This window comes from Labeo rohita, chromosome 6 (genome assembly GCF_022985175.1).
Source record: "Labeo rohita strain BAU-BD-2019 chromosome 6, IGBB_LRoh.1.0, whole genome shotgun sequence".
NCBI classification, from domain to species: Eukaryota; Metazoa; Chordata; class Actinopteri; order Cypriniformes; family Cyprinidae; genus Labeo; species Labeo rohita.
The window spans coordinates 7,652,147-7,673,221 of NC_066874.1; the positions used below are offsets into that span (position 1 = coordinate 7,652,147).

The window sequence follows — 21,075 nt, forward strand, 5'->3', positions numbered from 1 at the left end:
TATTAGAAAAATAGTGGATTCAATAGCACTGCAAACGGTCTTGTTTTAGTCTATTTTTGTGGAATGGAGTTTTGTGGATCCCTTGTGAATTCTTCTGAAGTACCTGTCTCTGCTGATAGTGGTATTGTGTAACAGTGCTTTGGGATGCAGAAGAGGAACTGAATTCTTGGCTTTCAAACTGTTTCTTGACGCTGGCCAGTCCACCTGGCAGAGAGCACGGCTCAGAGCTGTCCATGACCTTAAAACACAAAATGAAATGGTAAGACACATTAATAAATATACATGCAGTACACATGAGCTTACATACAGTATATAGGTTTGAGACATATGATTGTCCTCTAGGGGGCACTACAAGGTTGAAAACAAAGTTTTTAATTTCCTCATTTACTTAGAACTAAACAAATATTATCTTAAGTTGCATCAGTATCAGTTAATCGTTCAGTATTAAATTATTCTTTATTGTACAGATCTTAAAGACTAGTTTGGCAATAGCGGTAACCAGAATTCTAGTGACAAGAAATGTTTGTCTCCACACAGGCAGTAAAAATGTTGCAGAATGCGACACAATAACAAACAACCAGAACATGCCTGACATTTAATATACAGGTATGAGGACCAGGATTTTGAACTAATGGGATTTCACAATGGGCAGGACTACATGGCACAGCACAGCGGAAATAAACATAGTTCTAAACATAACGTATTCTAAATTTCCCATTAGAAAATATGCAAGACTGTACTTCCAGAACCTTGCAGTCGTAATAACTATAACCAAAATATAAAACAAAATTTCTGTTACTTGAAGTAAAATAAAATATAAAAAACTTAAAACTTATTTTATTTCAATTGCCAAGGCAATATTTCTATTTTTGTTTAGTTTAAATTTAAGTACTTAAATAATAAAGCTAAACAAAACTAAAACTTATTAAAACGTATATAGATATTAAAAAAATAATAAAAATGTCAAAAACATACAATAAAATTTCTAAAACTCCAAATTAAAATAAAAACAAAATATGAAAATAACAAAAACAGTAATAGTACACTACAAGTCAAAAGTTTTTGCACAGTAAGATTTTTTGTTTTTTTAAAGAAGTCTCTTCTGCTTATCAATCCTGCATTTATTTGATCCAAAATACAGCAAAAGCAGTAATATTGTGAAATATTTGTATTATTTAAATAACTGCTTTCTATTTGAATATATTTTAAAATGTAATTTATTCCTGTGATTAAAGCTACATTTTCAGCATCATTACTCCAGTCTTCATTGTCACATGATCATTCAGAAATCATCGAATTGATTTCCAGTTTAAAAAAACATTTATTATTATGATTAATATTAAAACAGTTGAGTACGTTTTTCAGGATTCTTTAATGAATAGAAAGATCCAAAGATCAGCATTTATCTGAAATAAAAAGTAACATTATACACTAATATTCAAAAGCTTGGAGTCAGTATCTATTTGTGTGTGTGTGTGTGTGTGTGTTTGTCATGAAAAATTCAGCTTTGAAATCACAGGAATAAATTACATTTTAAAATATATGCAAACAGAATGCAGTTATTTTAAATAGTAAAAATATTTCAGAATTTTACTGTTTTTGCTGTACTTTGGATCAAATAAATGCAGGCTTGGTGAGCAGAAGAGACTTTAAAAAACATTACAAATCTTCCTGTCCAAAAACTTTTGACTGGTAGTATATATCAATGAAAAGACATAAAAACCAAGCAACTGACAAAATGTATTTCCGTTGTTTTAGGTTAGGAAACAAGCACAAATTGTTTAAGACACTGTGTAACACTCCACCTCATCCAGTAACTGCCATCTCACTTTATTTAATGCAACCCAAATTCCCACATGGGATCAATAAAGTGCAAATCGATTTAATGTGGATTTTATGCATCAATTATTTATTACACAGCCATTAAGTACTACATGCTTATATGGACTGAACAGATTTTTTCCTGAACTGTAAATATTAAATAGGAAGTAGAAGGCCTTAGACAAGAAGTAGGAAATCTGTGCCTATTTTTCCGTCACTACAGGTAATTTGATATGAGTGTGTGCCCCAGCATATGCTCATGTGTGTTTGTGGGTATGTGTGCATGTTCATGCTGGTAAATACCACAGATGGGCTTCTCTCCTCCTTGGTAGCGGCAGCTTGGTACAAGGCCAGTCTCTGCTTGAGAGGCACAGTCTCAGCCTCACTGTCACCGTGTCCCTCTCTAGATGGTGAATCACCTGTACTACCCGCAGCTGAAATACACACACAGTCAGGTTGCAGGGTGTGCATCATTCGCTATTAAACTTGAAACTGTAACATAAATAAATGCATTTCTTCTCACTGACTCAGATCTCATGAGTGGTTTGCGGGAAACTAATGTTAGATTAGAGATCACATCATCTGTCATATTTTCAAGAGTAAATTTAGCAAGACAAAGTCAAACTGACAACAGGGATGTATTGTGACAGCTAATGCTGACTCTATCTCTCTGTCTCCCAGTCTATAGATGGCTCTAATGACAAGATGAGGAATGATGTCATAAAGCATGCACGTCGTCCTCATCAATCATGGTTTTCAAAGTTGGATCACCCAAGACATCAACACTACAATCTGGTAAGGGTTGTACACATATAAGGTATTTTACAGATATTACATGGGAGGTTATGAGGATGCGAAATATAATTTTCTGTCAGTCTGTCAGTAACAATATAGGAGTTTCATTTTTAATATATTGGTATTATCAATAATGATACATTTATCTGTCATCTAGTACTTTTTTATAACACCATAAATGTAATAACACTGTTAAATATAATAATTAGCAGAAATTAAAATTTTAAATGAAAATAATTTTTGGCTCACCAGTATTAGCATGTATTTCTGTATCTGTGGTTGATGTACAAAATTCTTTATAATGGAAATATAATTATTTTGTTCTGATTTATACTATAGTAATTATCCAGGTAATACTATAATATGGAAGCTTGTTTCCATTATGGAATAAAAAAGTACATTTTAATTTTTTGCAACTTTTTTTTTATCTCACAGTTCTGGCTTTTTCTAGCAGTTCTTGAGTTTAAATCTCAGAATTGTGAGATGTAAACTTAAAATTCTTAAAAGAAGAAAAAAATCTCAAGAAAAAAATGAATTGTGAGTATAAACTCATAATTGAGAGAAAAAGTCTGAACTGTAAGATATAAACTTTTTTTTATTCAGTGGTGGAAGCAAAAACAGAAATGTAAACTCAGAATTTTGAGGGAAAAAAAAGATTTCAAGATGTAAATTTAAAATAAAAAAAAAAATTACATAGTAGGTATAAACTCATCATTGAGAGAAAAAGTCAGAATTGTGAGATGCTTTTTTAAAAAAAAAATTTATTCAGTGGTGGAAACAAAAAATAGAATTGTAAACTCAGACTTCTGAGAAAAAAAATAAAGATTGCAAGATGTAAATGTAAAATAAAAAACTGAATTGTGGGTATAAATTCATAATTGAGAGAAAAGGTCAGAATTGTAAGATACAAACTTTTTTTGTTTATTCAGTGGTGGAAACAAAAAAACTGAATTGTAAACTTAGAATTCTTAGAAAAAAAAAACAAACATTGCAAAAATGTAAATTTAAAATTCTCAAGAAAAAATCTAAAAAAACCCCTGAATTGTAGATATAAACTCATAATTGAGAAAAAATTCTGAATTTGTGAGATTGTGAGAAAGTTGCAATTTTTTTATTCCGTGACTGAAACAAACAATTTAAAAAATGTAAAAAATTATTTCAATCTTAAGTTGTATCAAGATGATTTACAAATGAAACGTTATTGGCAGATGCATGCTAGCTGCACATTTTAAATTCTTCACTGACTAAATATTTGAATTCTATCCATCACTGCTGAAGATAAGAGCTCATGGGGGATATACTGCAATGCTATCCGCTGATGATTTCAAGCCAGATCTTTGTACTGTGTCATACACCCACACTGCTTTTCTTGCATCAGTAAAGCATGACCGTATCACCATGTGACCAAGATATGTTCCCCGAACCGTTAATTTTAGCAGAGCAGTTATTCAGAGCATGCCAGTGTAAAACTAGCCCAGCAGAGGGCTAGAGATGATTCAGATCCAGAATAAGCAGGCTTTAGTAGCTGTTGAACAGAAACTCTACACCTGAGGGTATCTGACACTTTTCAAACACAGAGGGATCACACACTCGTTTGTCACGATGGGAAAAGAAAGAAGACATCAGCGGGGAAGATGGACAACAAACATTCCAAAAAACCTCCAAGTATCTAGAACCGCAGGGGTTGGCGACTTTCTAGACTATTGCGCATTACCATGACGTGAAGTAACCACAATACCGAGAGCAATTAAAGAACAGTTATTTTAAACCAAGGACCGTTAGTATCATATTTCAGAGAGGGAGAGAGAGAGAGAGTGTGAGACAGCCAGGAAGAGTAACTTCCTAAAATGCAAAGCCCCGGCAATCTTTATATCGGTCACTTGTCTATCATTCAGATTTCTACTTCTCTATCATCATCTGCCACAGTTCTTACTTTTTGTCTCCAATGACTAACAGAAATAGGAAGTAGTGTAGATTAACTGCTTTTTTGTCATTTTGATTAATTACCGCTCTGGTTTTGGTTCACTTTGTCAGCATCAGCAGTATTAGACATCTGCTAAATGCATGATTGAACAGTGTAAGCATTATATCAGCAGGCCTGTAATATTCTAGACTCAAGTCTATGGAATGCAGCAGTAGCTTACGGGCTAAATTCAGAAAGCCCGGTCTTTGGGACTCTATTCTAAGACATTCATGGAGTGAGCTGACATATATGACACTCACAGCCGCACAGAAACTATGATGCACATTAAAAAAAAGACAATTTATACAGTTCACGTGTATCACTCATCTCATTTTTCATTTTCTTCACATTGCCCGTACAATTGTTGATATAACTTTTCAATCTTAAGCCAGCTACCATCACTTCAAATGTACTGAACAGGTATTGTTAAATGGAAAGCATAATAATTTTTTGAATTGCTAAACGCCAAAACTTAGAGTTCTTGTCTCGCTGAAATAGCCAAGTAAACAAGTATAATAGCTATCGGAAAATCTGAAAGTCTTTGGTTAGCAAAAGAACCCTTTTGTTACTTTATGTTTATATAAGTAATACTCATCAATATTCATTTTGCTCAACTCCATTAGGATGTAACAATATGCCATGTGTCCACTTCATGCAATCTTAATGAGCGCTCTTGAACACGTGCCAGTGCGCCGTTGGCTTTAAGTGCTTTAAACCTGGAAAAGTGTTGTTATTAGTTTCAGCTCAACCTAATTCTCCCTTTTAATTTAAAAAGCCTCAAAATCAGTACTTGTAACGCTAATTAATTCTTCATCAAATTGGTTAAATTATAAACCATGCATCTTCCAAAGTGATGTACTACACATGACATCTACATCAGAAGCCACTTCTGCTGAAGTGCACTCACCTAAATAGGTCTGTCGTTTCCTCTGTGTTCCTCAATGTTATTATAGTATCACCTGGACAATCCAGATCCCACCTGGAGATCCCTATAGACACCCAGCGTCTTAGTATAAAAGTGTGAGTGTATGTTTGGAGACCAGCTCCAGTCTACTGTCCGGTTCACCTCAGAGTGATGGAGGGCAGGGACAGCTGGTTGTATTTCAGAGGCCCCTACCATTACCCTCCTCCTCTTTAAAAGATTGCCAGTCTGCTAGGCCTTTTTTTAGATAAGCTACTCAACATGCCCTTAACCTGAAGTCACAGAGAGACAGACAGACAGACACGCTGAGGGGGAGAGGCACCCTACTGTCTGAGAGATTTTAGGGTCATTCATCCTTGGCTTTATTGAAATGCACAGCCTATTTCACGTTTAAATATATACCATGATTAAAGGAACAGTTTACCAAACACGTTTGGTTTAGTCCATACTACTCGTTTAGATGAGGTGTGAGGGACAGCACTACAAATTTACTGATATTCTCAATACATAACAAATGATTTATAAATAAATAACATAATGATTCAAATTTCAGTCTGTTCCTTTAGAAAGCTATGGTATGGCTTTAGAAGATTTGTAGCGCACAAGTCATATGGTTTGCCTTTGTGGGGCGATGTTTTTGGAGTTTAACAGACATGGAAACAAGTCTGGAAAATTCTTCAAAATTTTTTCTTTTGTGTTTCATGGAAAAAACAACATACAAACCTGGAACAATATGAGGGTGAATAAATAAGGATAAACACAGCTTTCAACAGAACTTTCTCCATTTAAAGCAGCTTGGAGTAGGTGACAGCTTCTACAAAGCTCTTTTGATTAATATAAAGCACTTCCAGAGAGGTCTTACATTTGTTTGTATGTGTTGGCGTCAGAGTCAGAAATAAGTCAGGACTTGGGTCACTCAAAGTGACAGGTTGATTTATTAGTTTTAGTTATTTAGTACATCAAGTTAAACTAAATTAAAATGAGAAATGTTGCTTTGGCAACTAGTTGATTTTTTGATATGTATATGTTTATTTTATTATAAGTAACCAGTGTTGGGGAAAATTAGTTTTAAAAGTAATGCATTACAATATTGTGTTATTCCCTAAAAAAGTAACTATTTACATTACTTAGTTACTTTTTATGGAAAATAATGCGTTACTTTTGCACTACTTTTTAAATCTGTGCATGGTTTATAAAAAGATATATTTTTGGAAAACATAAAAGCCCTTTCAAACCAAAAGTCAAATGAATACACCTCAGGCTGAGGGAAAAGTAAATTCACATTTGTACAGTAGAACAGAAAGTTCAACACTCTTCAGCAATAAAATGAAGCACAAATGTTGGTTTATCTAAAGTAAATTTTGCTTATTAGTATGGTTGAATTGGATCAACAAAGATCAGCAGCAAAGACATTAGTTATTAAAATGGGATTAACTTCATAAAGAATATTTGTGTTATTTAACGTATTTAATTATTGCATGTTTGCGTTATATTCTGAGGTTGCATTTCACTGTTTTTATTAATTTTGAGGAATACTGAATCTGTTTTTGTGCAACAAATTAATCTAGTCTAGAACTACAGTAACATGTTTACACAGCGCACACAACGTCTCTTACTCATGATTTCTCTCAACATGGCAACAGGAGAGCGTGCAGTCAGTACATGGGAAAACAAAGTAACTGCTAATACTTCTTTGAAAAAGTAACTCTGACTTGTGAATTAAAAAGTAATGCGTTACTTTACTAGTTACTTGAAAAAAGTAATCTGATCATCCAAAAGATTGTTAAAGAGGGTTATTGTTTATTCTTATTTATTTATTTTTGTTTATGGTTTAGGTTGTAGTAAACTATCATAACCCTGATTTGATGTCACTTTTGATGACACAATTTTATCAGCCATAGTTTAGAAGAAATTAAATGAATGGACATTTATGGATGCTGTGTGCTTTTTACGTAAGGGAAAAATCATTCTTTTACAAAATTGAAAAATTTAGAATGCCAGCTTTGGCCCTTAAAAAACGCTGAGATAGAAAGGTAAGAGACAGAAAGTGGAAGACAGGAGAAAATATACAATTATAACAAATATAAAATTTCCTCAGACTCTCCTGGCCAGCTTTAAAGGGACAGTTCACAGAAAAATGAAAACTCTGTCAATAATTACTCACCCTCATGTCGTTCCAAACCTGTGAGACCTTCGTTCTTCTTCAGAACATAAATTAAAATATTTTTTATGAAATCTGAGAGCTTTCTGACTTTGCATAGACAGCAACGCAACTGAAATGTGAATGTGCAGCGACGACTGTCATGGAAGAGACGAAATTGTTGAATAAAGTTGTTTTTTGTTTTCTTTGTGCACAAAAAGTATTTTCATAGCTTCATAAAATTAAGGTTGAACCACTGATGTCACATGGACTATTTTAATGATGTCCTTACTACTTTTCTAAACATTTATAAACATTACCTTTTATAAACATTTCAGTTATGTTTCTGTCTATGCCGGGTCAAAAAGTTCTTAGATTTCATCAGAACATCTCAATTTGTGTTTTAAAGATGAACGAAGGTCTACAGGTTTGGAACGACATGACGGTGAGTAATTAATGACAGAATTTAAATTTTTGGATAAACTAACCCTTTAAAGCCCTGTGTGGCATGATGTCAGACACCAACACTCAAGAGAATGCAACACACTTGAGTGATGAACATCAGCATATCCAGTGTAGGAGGATATGCATGTGTGAATGCATGCGTACGTGTGTGGACTGGTCGTAAACAAGGTTGTCTATTTAAAAGACGAGTTGATAGCCCGATTTAAAGAATGAAAGAGGGATAACCAAAGACAGACAAACGCAGACACTGACCGTACACAAATCAACTCCCCTGTCAAACAAACCTATTAAATTACACAGGCCTCCCACTAACATACCATTGTCACTGAATATATTTAAAACATGTACACTCAAGCATTATAAATTAAAGTTTGGGTATGATAGGGGTACTTTTAAGACTAGATCTTGTGTCTGAAAACTCAAAGTAACAGAAATAAGTGCTTTTGAACAAGATTGCAGCAGAAATCCAAACATGTGTACGTATATACATATACATACATGCATGTGCACTACAGCTGAAGTCTGTCATCACAGTTGTCATCATGCTAGACAGCAATGTGTGAAGTCTTTAATCATGTCACCTTTACACACACACGCACACACACTGAATTTCCACAAACATGTAAATCACATAAAAAAATGAAGAGATTGCAAACAGAACAGTTTCAAATTTCCTGAATAAGAATTTAAATAGCTGAACATTAACATCTTTAGGGTGAATTATAAAATTCTGGTGTTTCATTTAAACTAAATTACTATAGAAAAAAAGCCAAAAGATACTCACATCCTTCCAAGTTTGAGTCCTGATTCGACATTTTTTCTCCTACACCTCTATATTTGTCTGCAACTCTCCCACTAGATGAATATGAACCACTCACTTCCTAGAGAGAGAGAGAAAAAGAGAGAGTGAGGCAGGTGTGGTTACAAACACTTTCTAGTCTGTGGTTCATTTGCATTCGGCAGTTCCACAAGACCTCGAACTAAAGTTCGGAACAGAGACCGTGTTACGCGAAGCACACGTGTGTGTTTGTTTTGTCTATTTATCATTAACAGTATATCAACAAGACTCAGTTTTGTGTTATATAAGCTAGAGTTCACCTGCAGCTTGAAAGCTGTCACCAAGTCAATAGTTAATGCCCTTGAAACAGGAACATAAATGGGGAACGAGCCTGAGAACACTAGAATAAACTGCCAACTGTGAAACATATTTACATACAAACAAAACGAAATGTATTTATAACATTTGTTTAAATGCATTTTCAGTCTCTATGTATTTTAAATATTGCTATTGACATGCAACAAAAGCAAACATATAGGCTATTCTGCCATAACGCAGGTCTAAATTAATAACTGACACTTTACAATGAGTTTTAGTCACATAGCATTAAAAATACAGTCAACATCAGTGGATAAGCTTAAGCTTTAGTATTTCAAATAAAAAGTTACACTGTAAGAGAAAAATCCATAGAAAAACAGATAATGTCCGGGCAGAAAATTACTAGGACATTTTCCAGTAAGTTTATGGACATTTCCTTCAAACTGAAAACAATTCAAGCGTAATTTAATAAATGGGTAAAAACACCTGTTAAAAATCAATACAGAAAATTCCTTCATATTAACGGGGTACATTGGGCTGTATTTATATGAACGTTTTCTTAGAGTGTAATCTTTGAAATAGCAGTTTATTTTACTTTAGTTTAATGTTTGTTTATTTATTATACTTTTTTTTTAAGTAACAGTCCAAAGCTGCTAAATTTGCCTAGTTTGGGCATGCAGTAAAAAGAGCTCACCATGTCTAATCATCATTATGAGAAAATCAGGGAAAATTAAAAAAACAAACAGGTGTCCAACTTTGAAATCAAATAAAAAGGTTTTAGCTGGTTTATATGAAAGCGTATTTATGCCATGGAATAAAAAAGGTAATTATGTCTCAGAATTCTGATTTTGACAAAAAAAAAAAAAAACCTCAGACCTGCAAGATTTAAACAGTGAAGAAAAGTCAGAATTGTTAGATATAAACCCAGAACTACAAGAAAAATGATCAGAATACTTTTTTATATCTCATAATTCTGACTTTTTCATCAGAATTCTGAGCTTACATCTCACAGTACCGACTTTTTTGTCAGAATTGTCAGGAAAAAAAATCTGTATTGTGAGATAAAAAGTCACAGTCGCCGTTTTTATTTTGTGGCAGAAAGTGGCCTCCATAGATTCAGGATGAGCTCACTTTTTGAGTTAATGTTGCTGCGTCAGGTACTGTTTTGATATTGGAAGAGTTCTTAAACTGTTTAAGAAAATAAGATTGCAATATTTTAAAGTGCTGGTTCATCACAAAATAAACATTCTGTAATTATTTACTAATGCCTGTGTTGTTTCAGACCGGTTTGATTGTCTTTCTTTCACAAAAGGAGAAATTTAGCAGAACGTCTAAAGTGCTTTTATTCATACACTGAAAATGGATAGGGACCAGGAACTATTTAAGTCCAAAAAGCAATTAAGCATTATAAATGTAGTCCATAGGACTAGTGCACTATATTTCAAGTCCTGAAATATGAAAGCTTTGTGTGGTCACCATTCATGTTCATTGTATGGAAAAATACTCCTTTTTTGTTCCACAGAAAAAAACTTTAAAACAACATGAGGCTGAGTAAATGATTTTCATTTTCATTTGGGATGAACTATTCCGTTAACTTACAAAAAATACACACATTAATTATATATATTAAAGGGAAAGTTCACCCAAAAATAAAAATTCTGTCATTAATTACTCACCCTTGTGTCGTTACAAACCCATAAGACCTTTGTTCATCTTCAGAACGCAAATGAAGATATTTTTGATGAAATTTGAGAGCTTTTTAACCCTGCATAGACATCAACACATCTGACACGTTCAAGGCCCAGAAATGCGCATCGAAGACTGACATGGAAGGGAAGAAGAAAGATTTTTTTTTTTTTGCGCGGAAAGTATTCTCATGGCTTCATAAAATTACAGTTGAACCACTGATGTCACATGGACGATTTTAATGATGTCCTTACTACCTTTCTCGGCCTTAAATGTGGTATGTCTAGGAGGGTCAGAAAGCTCTCGGTTTCATCAAAAATATCTTAATTTGTGTACTGAAAATGAACTAACATCTTACAGGTTTGGAACAACATGACCCATTAAAAACATCAGGAATTACGCAGAAAAAGTGAATGAAACACTAATTTTGTTTTCTAGTATTCTCTTTCCCTTAGAACTCCTCTCTGTCAGTTTTGCTTCACAAAACAATTTGCAAATCAAATCTTCTCCTATCAGATGTTCCATAAAACTCATGCTGCTGTGAAAGACAGTTCAAAGCATCAGGAAGTGAAAATCAACACTGTTCCACACATGCTAATGCACACGCAGACACACACACATTGATTGTGTCCTGTGGAGTCATATTTCACTATTCAGCTCATCTGGCGTAAGACGCACACGCAGAGTCTGTGCAATACTGAGCCAGGAGGTCAAAGTTCACCCTGCCCAGCAGAGAACAGGTGGTTTCATTTACACACACTGAAAGGCCGAGTTTCACTTTATCAGTTACACTGCAAGTAAATTAAAGGCTAACTACTGTAAATGAATTCTAATAAACAGCCGTGTCGGTTTCTCATGTTGTCATTACTGTCAAAGCGCTGTCAAACACTGCTGATGCTTTCAAATGCACTGATATTTTGACAGAACCTAGTTGTCAAGAACTTTAGTTAAAAGCTGATCCTGGTAAATCTGTTAAGCAGTTAAAATTTTACCTGGATAAAGATTAAAAATGCTGTGAGTTAATTCACCTGAACAAACTTAAGATAATGAAGAGATAAAGAGATATGATCTTTTTCTAGCCATTTATTTCCTAAAATAGTATGAGTATTGTTCATACTCCCGCTCGTAAATGAAGCATCAATCAAAGGTTTCAAAAACCAAACTGATTTACAAATCAAAGTATGCCAATATTGTGTTTATATGTTTGTCCATACAAAAAGTACTGTGACACGGTATCAGATGACAATACAATGGTACTTAGATACATATAATGGTACTAAATAATATCAAATTCACATACCATGGCATTTCAAAGTATTTCAGAGAATACCATCATGGTAGTGTTCAAAAAATCTGATACCTGTGTTTAAAACGGCAACAGCAATTTTTTTCTCAGTATTGCATGATATACACTAACAATTATAACAATTGTTATAAATTCAGAATTGCAAGATATAAACTCAGTATTGCAAGAAATAAAGTCAGAATTGCGAAATAAAAATCCTTTTTTCACAAATGCGAGTTTGTGTCTTGCAATTCTGACTTTTTTCTCTGAATTGTGAGATATTAACTCAATTGCATATTATTAAGTCAAAATTGCAAGATATAGACTCGCAATTGTGGGAAATTTAGTCAGAATTGCGAGATAAATTATTTTTTGTAAATATGAGTTTGTATCTCACAATTCTGACTTTTGTCTCGCAAATGCAAGTTTGTATCTTGCAATTCTGACTTTTTTCTCAGAATTATGAAATATAAACTCACAATTCCTGTTATAATGTCAGAATTGACAGATTGAAACTTTTTTCTCGCAAATGCGAGTTTGTATCTCGCAATTGTGATTTTTTTCTTGCAAATGCAAGTTTGTATCTCGCAATTTTGACTTTTTTTCTTAGAATTGTGGAATATAAACTTGCAATTGCGGAATATAAAGTCAGAATTGTAAGAAACAAGCTTTCTCACAAATGTGAGTTTCTGTCTCGGAATTCTGACTTTTTTTTCTCAGAATTGTGAAATATAAACAATTTCCAGTGAGATATAAACTTGCAATTCAGAGAAAAAAAGTCACAATTGCGAGAGTCGCAATTACCTTTTTTATTTTTATTTTTTTTGTGATTCAGTGGCAGAAACGGGCTCCATAAGAACTAAAACTACTAACTGAAAATAATTAAAAAAACCCCCCGAATAATTCAATTGTAAATATAAAAATACCTTTTAAAAAAAACTATAATAAATAATAATAAAATAAAACTGGTCGTAAGTTACTATGAACAGTGAATAACAATCTTTAAGTGTATGCTGATGACTAAATGTTATTTTTAGTAGTATGACAGGATACTATAGCTCATCACGGTACAACATGACGGTGCAACATAAGAATTCAATATGCTGAACTGCTAAACTAGAAATGTCCTTGGTTTTCATTTCAGAAATCTGGTCACCTTCGTGTGTTTGTGTGTGTAAGGGGATTTCCTGTTTTTGTAAGCACCACTGAGAGTCTCCCATTACTCTCCTGTCTCTGTGATAAGTGGACATATTTAAACATGAGTCACTGACCTGGAGTTAGAAAAACAAGACAGCAGGGCAACTCTCTCCCTCTCTTACACACATACACAATTGGATGTATAGCCATCTTCTTGCTAACACAAACAGTATTCCCACCAACAATTTTAAAACAAACTGAAAGGCTTTTTAGGATGAAATAATTAATGATGGAAGGTGACAGGGTTTGTAGTCTGAACAAGGCCGCAGGTTAATCTACATGAAGTGAAGACAAGGTATGATTACCATGCACACATGAGACGACACAAAAACACATACCGAACACCCTGTGACAGTGCGTGAACATCCAAACGTCTAAATATGTGAGTTATTGTCCCCAGGCCTTGACCGGCAGTTCTGTTTTCTTTTTTGTAAAGGCAGCCAGAAACAGTCACAAGGAGCTGCTTTTAGCCTGAGTGCTACACATAGCACAGGGATAACTATAAAAGAGTGAGATGACAGCACCTAATACTTTCTACACTTTTAGCAGTATAGTTACTGTGTTTGTAGGGTATATTTAGCAGTAGCAGGGCAGTGATTCACTGTCAGCTAGCTTTAGCCTATAGCATGAGTTCATGTCTATTCAAAGCTAAATGTAAAAAAATGTTGCGGGTTTAAAAGCTGTTTTGAGGTTTGACAATGCTGTCGTTTACCACAGAAAATAATTTAGACTCTGAGCTTGGTTTATCAAAACAACCAAAACTGCTTTTACAGTAATACAGTACATTTACTATTGAACGTAGTATAAGTAGTCATTCTTTCAGCTGTGAGACTGCTATTTTAAGCAGATGAATGTGTAATTACGTTTTTCCAATTCCTGTGGGTGGATTTTTTCTCATTGTCACTCCCTGTGATAGTTACAAGTACCAGATTTACATGGCCATGACAGGAAAAATTGGATATATCTTTGCATAGACAAGGTCAGTAAGCAGTATCACAATAATGTTAACATCTATAATGTTTAAATGGATATACCTTTGTGAAAAGGAAGTACACTTTAGCATACGTTTAAAAAGAGTCCTTATTAATACTTAATACTTACTAAGAATATACTTAAGTACTGCACGTTAATTTTAATTAAATGAAACTTTATAATATTACAGTTTGAAATTAGGGCTGTTAAATGATTAATCACGATTAATCGCATACAAAATAAAAGTTTGAGTTTGCCTAATATATCTGTGCGTACTGTGTGTAATTATTATGTACATATAAATACACACAAATTAATGTATATATTTAAGAGAAATATGTTATGTGCAAAATAATTGTATTTATATATCATATAAATTATATAAAAAGTATTATAAATATTATTATTATAATAAAAATTGTAAATATTTCATAAATATGTACATGAATGAGTTTGTATTTATATATACTTGTAATAATTACACACAGTACACACACATATATTATTCAAACTCAAACTTTTATTTTGTATGTGATTAATCGCGAATAATCGTTTAACAGCCCTATTTGAAATTTCTATTTAGGCCGTTTTTTTTTTGTTTGTTTGTTTGTTTGTTTGTTTTTTAACTTACGGTTAAAATGTACTGCTTAATGATTATTAATATGTCATGTATTTAAATATATAGATTAAATATAAGTTTGTGTCAAACACTTTACATGAACTTTAGTATGTGAATCATTATCATCTTTTAATGCACTTTTATGCACTTTAAAACATAAAAGCTTAATTGTGTTTAAAAAAAAGTCATGAAAGTGTGGTGTCTTTAAATACACTGTGACCTTTTATTTCAGTATTATGTAATATATTAACAGAAGGAGCACAGACACAAACACATACTTTTAAATGCATGTTCAATACAATTAAGTGCACTTCTTTTTCTCAAGGGTATACTTGTGAAACGTGTGTATATTTTAACAATTATCCCGCTGAAATGGCCATAGACCCAAAAATTTTTTTTTTTTTTTTCTTTTTCTTTTCTTGTACTCATGCCAGCATAACCCAGCCTGAACCATTGTGGGAATTCATGCTGGACTGTTGTGGTATTTTCAACAGGGTGTATGAAGACTTTTACACTATTCTTTGAATACTCAACTTACATATTTGCTTGACAGAAACAAACTGTGAAATATTATTTCAAACACTATGAAGATATTTGTTTATATGGTGACCACACATCCAAACTCAGTCTGACAATGATTTCCTCTACTCTACTGTGTAAGACGCATTATTGCCTCACTGAAGTTTTATCCAGAATTATGAAGCTTCACTGAATAAATATACTGTGGGAAAATATTGATTAGGTATCACTTCAATATGACGAGATATTTACAGCCTTACATTTGCTTATAGTGACATCTCCTGGACAGAATGCACAACAATAGTTTTTGACCTGCTGAAGAGTTTAAAAGTCCTTGTTATGTAAACCTTGGATGAACCCACATTAAAATCCAACTAGACTTTAAACAGGATGTGAGGATTTGTATTTCTTTCTGTTATAAAGTGGTTGATGAATAACAGGAGGATTTCATGTCTGAAATGAAAGTTTCTCAGTCTCTTTCTGACAGGCTTTAATCATGGCAGTTTCTCTGTATACCCTAACTGAGTAATAATGAATGAGAGAGACAGAGAGAAAGAGAGTGTGTGTGTCTGTGTGTGTCTTTGCAAAGGGATCATGAAATATTAATAACCCCCGTGGGGTGGAGAGGTCATGTTTCAGATAGAAACGATAGATGGATCTCTAGTAATCTCTCTCCTCTTCCTGTGTTTATCTAGCCAACAATTAGCTACTCAATCAGGAACACCAGTCACTCATTCTGCTCTGCTCCTGTCCCAAAAAACCCTCAGAATCAAGCATCTGATCAGCAGAGCTGGGTAGATTACTTACAAATTGTAATCCGTTACTGATTCCAAATTACGTGGTGAAAAAAGTAGTTAGTAACATACATTACACTACACATTTTAGGTAATATAGTCAGACTACTTTTAGATTACTTTTGGATTACTTTTGACCTATCTTTATAGTATTGATTTAAATAGGATCATTGTGTACCATACTGATATAAAAATACTAAGATTAAGAAAATATATTCTATTCATTGTTATTAACAACATGAAGTGCAATAAACATTATATTATGTTAAGGTTTCCCAAACTGGGGTTTGTGAAGGAGCTGCAAGGGGTGTATTAGTTTAATGAAAAGCTAATAATTAATTGAATCATAAAAATGATAAATTAAAATAAGTCATGATCCACAAAACTGGAAGACTTTCTGAATGTATAAAATGTAACTGTAGTCTGATTACAAGTATTTTAAAATGTAATTTAATCTAATTACAAGTACTGATTTTTGGAATCTGATTACGTAAACCAGAATCTAATACTACAGTTACTACACAACTCTGCTGATCAGGCGACCAGGCCTGTGTTTCACAACTAGGATGAAGAAATCAACTTTTTCACATACCAAGTATTCTAGATTATTTCCGTTTTCTGTCAAGCACATGCTTTATGCAGGGACTACCATGAAAACCCTTACAAAATGTATGACATCAAAATATCATAGTTACTAGTTCTTGGTACCTTAAAATGACTTGTGTCTTTTATTTCACTTCTTTATTGAGGTAACCATGATGGCTAACAACCAGGTTAACAAGTTTAATTTAGATATACTATTATATATTTTTTAACAATATGTTACATTAATTTTTATTTAGGTTAAAAAATGTTTGTAATTTTGTATTCAGTTTTTTTTAATGTTACTATTTAAGTTTGATTCATTTTTGTTTCTGTTTCAGTTTTTATTTATATCAAGTTTGTCATTTTTGTGCTTTTGTTTCAACTTATTTCAGTTAGAATCATGCAGCATTTGTAATTTGGGTTCATCCAGTAGTTATATGTAATTTTATTTCAGCTTTATTTTAATTAGGAAAAATGTTTTTGATCATTTTAATTTTAGTTAATGAGAACCACCCTGTTGACAACTGACCTATGACATTTTCAGTGCAAGAAAAGTTGAATTGCAAGACCAATACAATATAGATTAGGGATGCACGATATTATCGGACTGATATCGGAATCGGCCGATAATGACTTCAAATGTAAATATCGGCATCGGCCCGATATGAAAAATTATGCCGATATGTTTTGCCGATAAGATGAATATGTTAACTCACATGTGCTAAGGGTGTGCTAGGGATTAGATCATGTCAGCAGTGTGGCTCATTCTTGAAGCAAAGTTTTGACTGAATGAGGAGTAGATTCACTGTTTTGGATCGATGCATTTAAACTGAGAATACACATACAGAATGATGCATAGCAATAGCAAGTGCAGTGGCAGCAGCGGCTATAGGAGAAAACGCGCCGTTGTTCCATTTGGGATAATTTACTGTTGCCTGTTTCATATCCAGTCACTAGATCGCTAAATGCACATTTTAAATGGTTTTATGGTGCTCTTTGTTGTATTTTGAAACCCAATGGCTGTGTTTGCACATGATATGATCTGCATTTAAAATAAAAAGTAAAATTCTCTTTCTTCGGCGGCGCAACGGCAAAACACACTGTTGCTCATATGAAACATTTTTCGTGAATATGACACAAGTGAGGTATAAAGCATTCTTTATAAGTTAAATAATTGGTTAGCAGGCAAATGTTAGTAGCGACCATACTTTTGGATTCATGCCGTTCGAGCCAATACATTTAAAGCCATAAGCGGCTGTGTGTCCTGTTTTCCCGGTTGGTCACGAATTGCCACAAACTTAATAATATTTATAGTTTCTTTTCACAAATCATCACCGTCTCACCCTTTAATTTCGCAGGTTTGTTTTCTTGTCATTTACTTTTAATCCATGTTGTCGTATCATTTATGCGGGTAAACTGCGTGTGGGAAATAAAAGATTTCGTGGCAATAAATTAAGAATTCGTTAATAAGACTTTTTAATTCGTTCCCTTATTTTACAAATTAATAAATTAATAAAACGTAGGAAGGAATTAACAAGTTGTAGGAAATAATTATGTTCGTGTCCCGCAGCCCTGTCAGAGCACAGTGCACCATATAAAATAATTAGAAATTATAATTAAACATGACTTAGTGACTACATTTCTATTACTTTCTTTCCATGTTGAATGCCTTTGTATTGCAGGGCTCTAGACTGATCAAAACTGTCACATGTTTTTTTTTTTTTTTAAATGTGCAAGTTAAAATTTGACGCGGTCGCACTGCTCCATACAGCGCGGGTTACAGAGTTACAAAGCCGTGGCATATTCAGGATTTCACTGATCACGCGAAGAGTAGTTTTCGTTGTGAGCGCTTCGGGTGTAGAGCCTGGTTTGTATTTGTAGTGTCAGCACGAGCCAGGCGGTGACGGCAAAAAGAACGCGACTATTCTGGAAACGATGGCGGACGGAGGATTTGGTTTTCGAGTAGGGTAAAAGACCGCTTGTTAAACCAGAGAAGGTAAACATGTTGGTATTCTTGTGCAAAAAAAAGTGTACTGTTTTGCCAGTTGGTCACGAATTGCGACATAACTTAATATTTTTATTTTCCCAAATCCTCACCGTCTCACCCTTTAATTTCTTAGGTTTATTTTCTTGTCATTCACTTTTAATCCATGTTTTCGTATCTCTTACTGTGATAAATTGCGGGTGGGAAATAAAATATTTCGTGGAAATAAATTAACAATTCGTTAATACTACATATTAATTCGTTCCCTCATTTTACAAATTAATAAATTAATAAATCATAGGAACAAATTAAGAAATTGTAGCAATGAATTATGTCCTGTTCATGTCCCGCAAAGCACCCTCACAGTCACCCAGTTTAGTTCTACTTTTCTGTTTTCGTTTTGAAATGTCATATTCAGATTGCGAATTCGAAAGTGAAAGCATCCGAAGTTCGGCTTATAACATAGCAAAAGTGAACTTAATTTACAAAATTCAGATCATAAATAATGCTAGTCTACTGATGAAAAAGAAGGGATTGAATGTAAACCGTTCATTACTATTTATTTAATCCTAACGAATAAGTTATTGTTAAAAACTAACTTTAATAAAATGATATATATCGGTATCGGTATCGGTATCGGCCAAAATGAGATGAAAAAATATCGGCATATCGGATATCGGCAAAAATCCAATATCGTGCATCTCTAATATAGATATATCTATATTTGGTTACAATATAGATAGATACTGTAGATACTGTAAATAATTAACAAGTGCATGTGTTTCATTTTCTAGCAAAATCTTACAAATGCATCCAGATCTACCTCCATCCAAATCAGCAACCTACGCAAATGACCATGTCCCCGTCTTACACTTCTTTTATTTTGATAACCCATTTCACTCTGATGTCACAATACTGAAGAAAATGGGTTGCACTTTATTTTACAGTACATGTACTTACATGTACTTACAGTGTACCTGCCTATGAATGTTTTGGTAATATGTGACCCTGGACCACAAAACCAGTCATAAGGGTCAGTTTTTTGAAATTGAGATTTATATATCAACTGAAAGCTGAATAAATAAGTTTTTCATTAATGTATGGTTTATTAGGATAGGACAATATTTGGCAGAGATACAACTATTTGAAAATCTGGAATCTGAGAGTGCAAAAAAAATTCAATATTGAGAAAATCGCATTTAAAGTTGTCCAAATGAAGTTCTTAGAAATGCATAATACTAATCTAAAATTAAATTTTGATATATTCACAAAATATCTTTATGGAACATGATCTTTACTGCTAATTATTTTTGGCATAAAAGAAAAATCAATAACTTTGAACCATACAATGTATTTTGGCTATTGCTACAAATATACCCATGTTACTTAAGACTGGTTTTGTGGTCCAGGGTCACATATAAGGTAACTACATGGGGTAGAGTAAGGTTTAGGGTTTAGTTTTTGGGGTTAGTACCTAGTTATTACCTAGTTTTTGTAATTACTATAATAAGTACATAGTATGTACATGAGGAACAGGACCGTAAAATAAAGTGCTACTAGAAAACGTATATTGCTACTGACATCGCACTGTGATGTATTTTGGCATTATGAAATCATTTACTAACTAACAGGAGAGTAATTAATCATTCCTGGACTGATATTTATCAATACTAAAGAGCATTTTCATGGGAATCTGTGGAATTTTGCAGAATTGCTTTAAAAAAATAAGGTTCTTTTCTGGCATTTATGGTTCCATGGAGAACCTTTAACATCCATGGAGCCTTTCCATTGCCCAGAAGGTTCTTTAGGCTATTATTATTATTATTATTTTTTTTTTTTTTTTACATTAAGAAAAAAAAAGGTTCTTTTAAAAACTGTTCACTGAGAGGGAACCAGTAGTTCCTCTATGACACCACTCTGAAAACCTCAACAGTTTGGATCTACACTGGGTAAAATGTGTTTGAGCTTGGAATACTACACTTGGTAGCTGATATAAAACTAGCATGTTAAGTTAACATGCAAGGGGAAGGGGAAGGTTAGACCTTTGTGAATGATGGGCATTGCTACTACGATGGGTAATGCTACTGCATATTCCATGTGACTCTGGTCATCCCAAAAACAACAGTGCGACTTTACAACAATATTTCCAAAGTAGCAACCAAAAGAATATGATGGCTATCGCCACAACTTCAATACTATTCAGCCTCTTCTTTTCAACTCACAGCTTTTGTT

At 33.4% G+C, this 21,075-nt stretch overlaps 1 protein-coding gene and 1 long non-coding RNA gene across 6 annotated transcripts in view; one reads left to right on the plus strand and one right to left on the minus strand.

Annotated features, from left to right (window-relative positions):
• The window catches only part of xirp2a (xin actin binding repeat containing 2a), a 36,184-nt gene that overhangs the window by 11,386 nt on the left and 3,723 nt on the right, over positions 1-21,075 (minus strand). Inside the window, exons 1-4 of one of the 5 annotated variants that reach the window (XM_051111713.1) lie at positions 8,891-9,086; positions 8,605-8,651; positions 2,125-2,255; positions 104-238 (exon numbers count right to left, since the gene is read on the minus strand). In XM_051111713.1, the coding sequence (XP_050967670.1) occupies positions 104-238; positions 2,125-2,255; positions 8,605-8,650 (312 nt within the window). In that variant the 5' untranslated portion in view covers position 8,651; positions 8,891-9,086. Of the gene's footprint in view, positions 1-103; positions 239-2,124; positions 2,256-5,486; positions 8,048-8,604; positions 8,711-8,890; positions 9,087-21,075 lie in introns of those variants that run through there. The other 4 variants (XM_051111712.1, XM_051111711.1, XM_051111710.1 and 1 more) reach the window with 4 other exon arrangements.
• On the plus strand, positions 134-3,211 carry LOC127166444 (uncharacterized). Its single transcript, XR_007827907.1, has 2 exons — positions 134-259; positions 2,503-3,211. It is a non-coding gene; the product is annotated as an uncharacterized LOC127166444 (long non-coding RNA).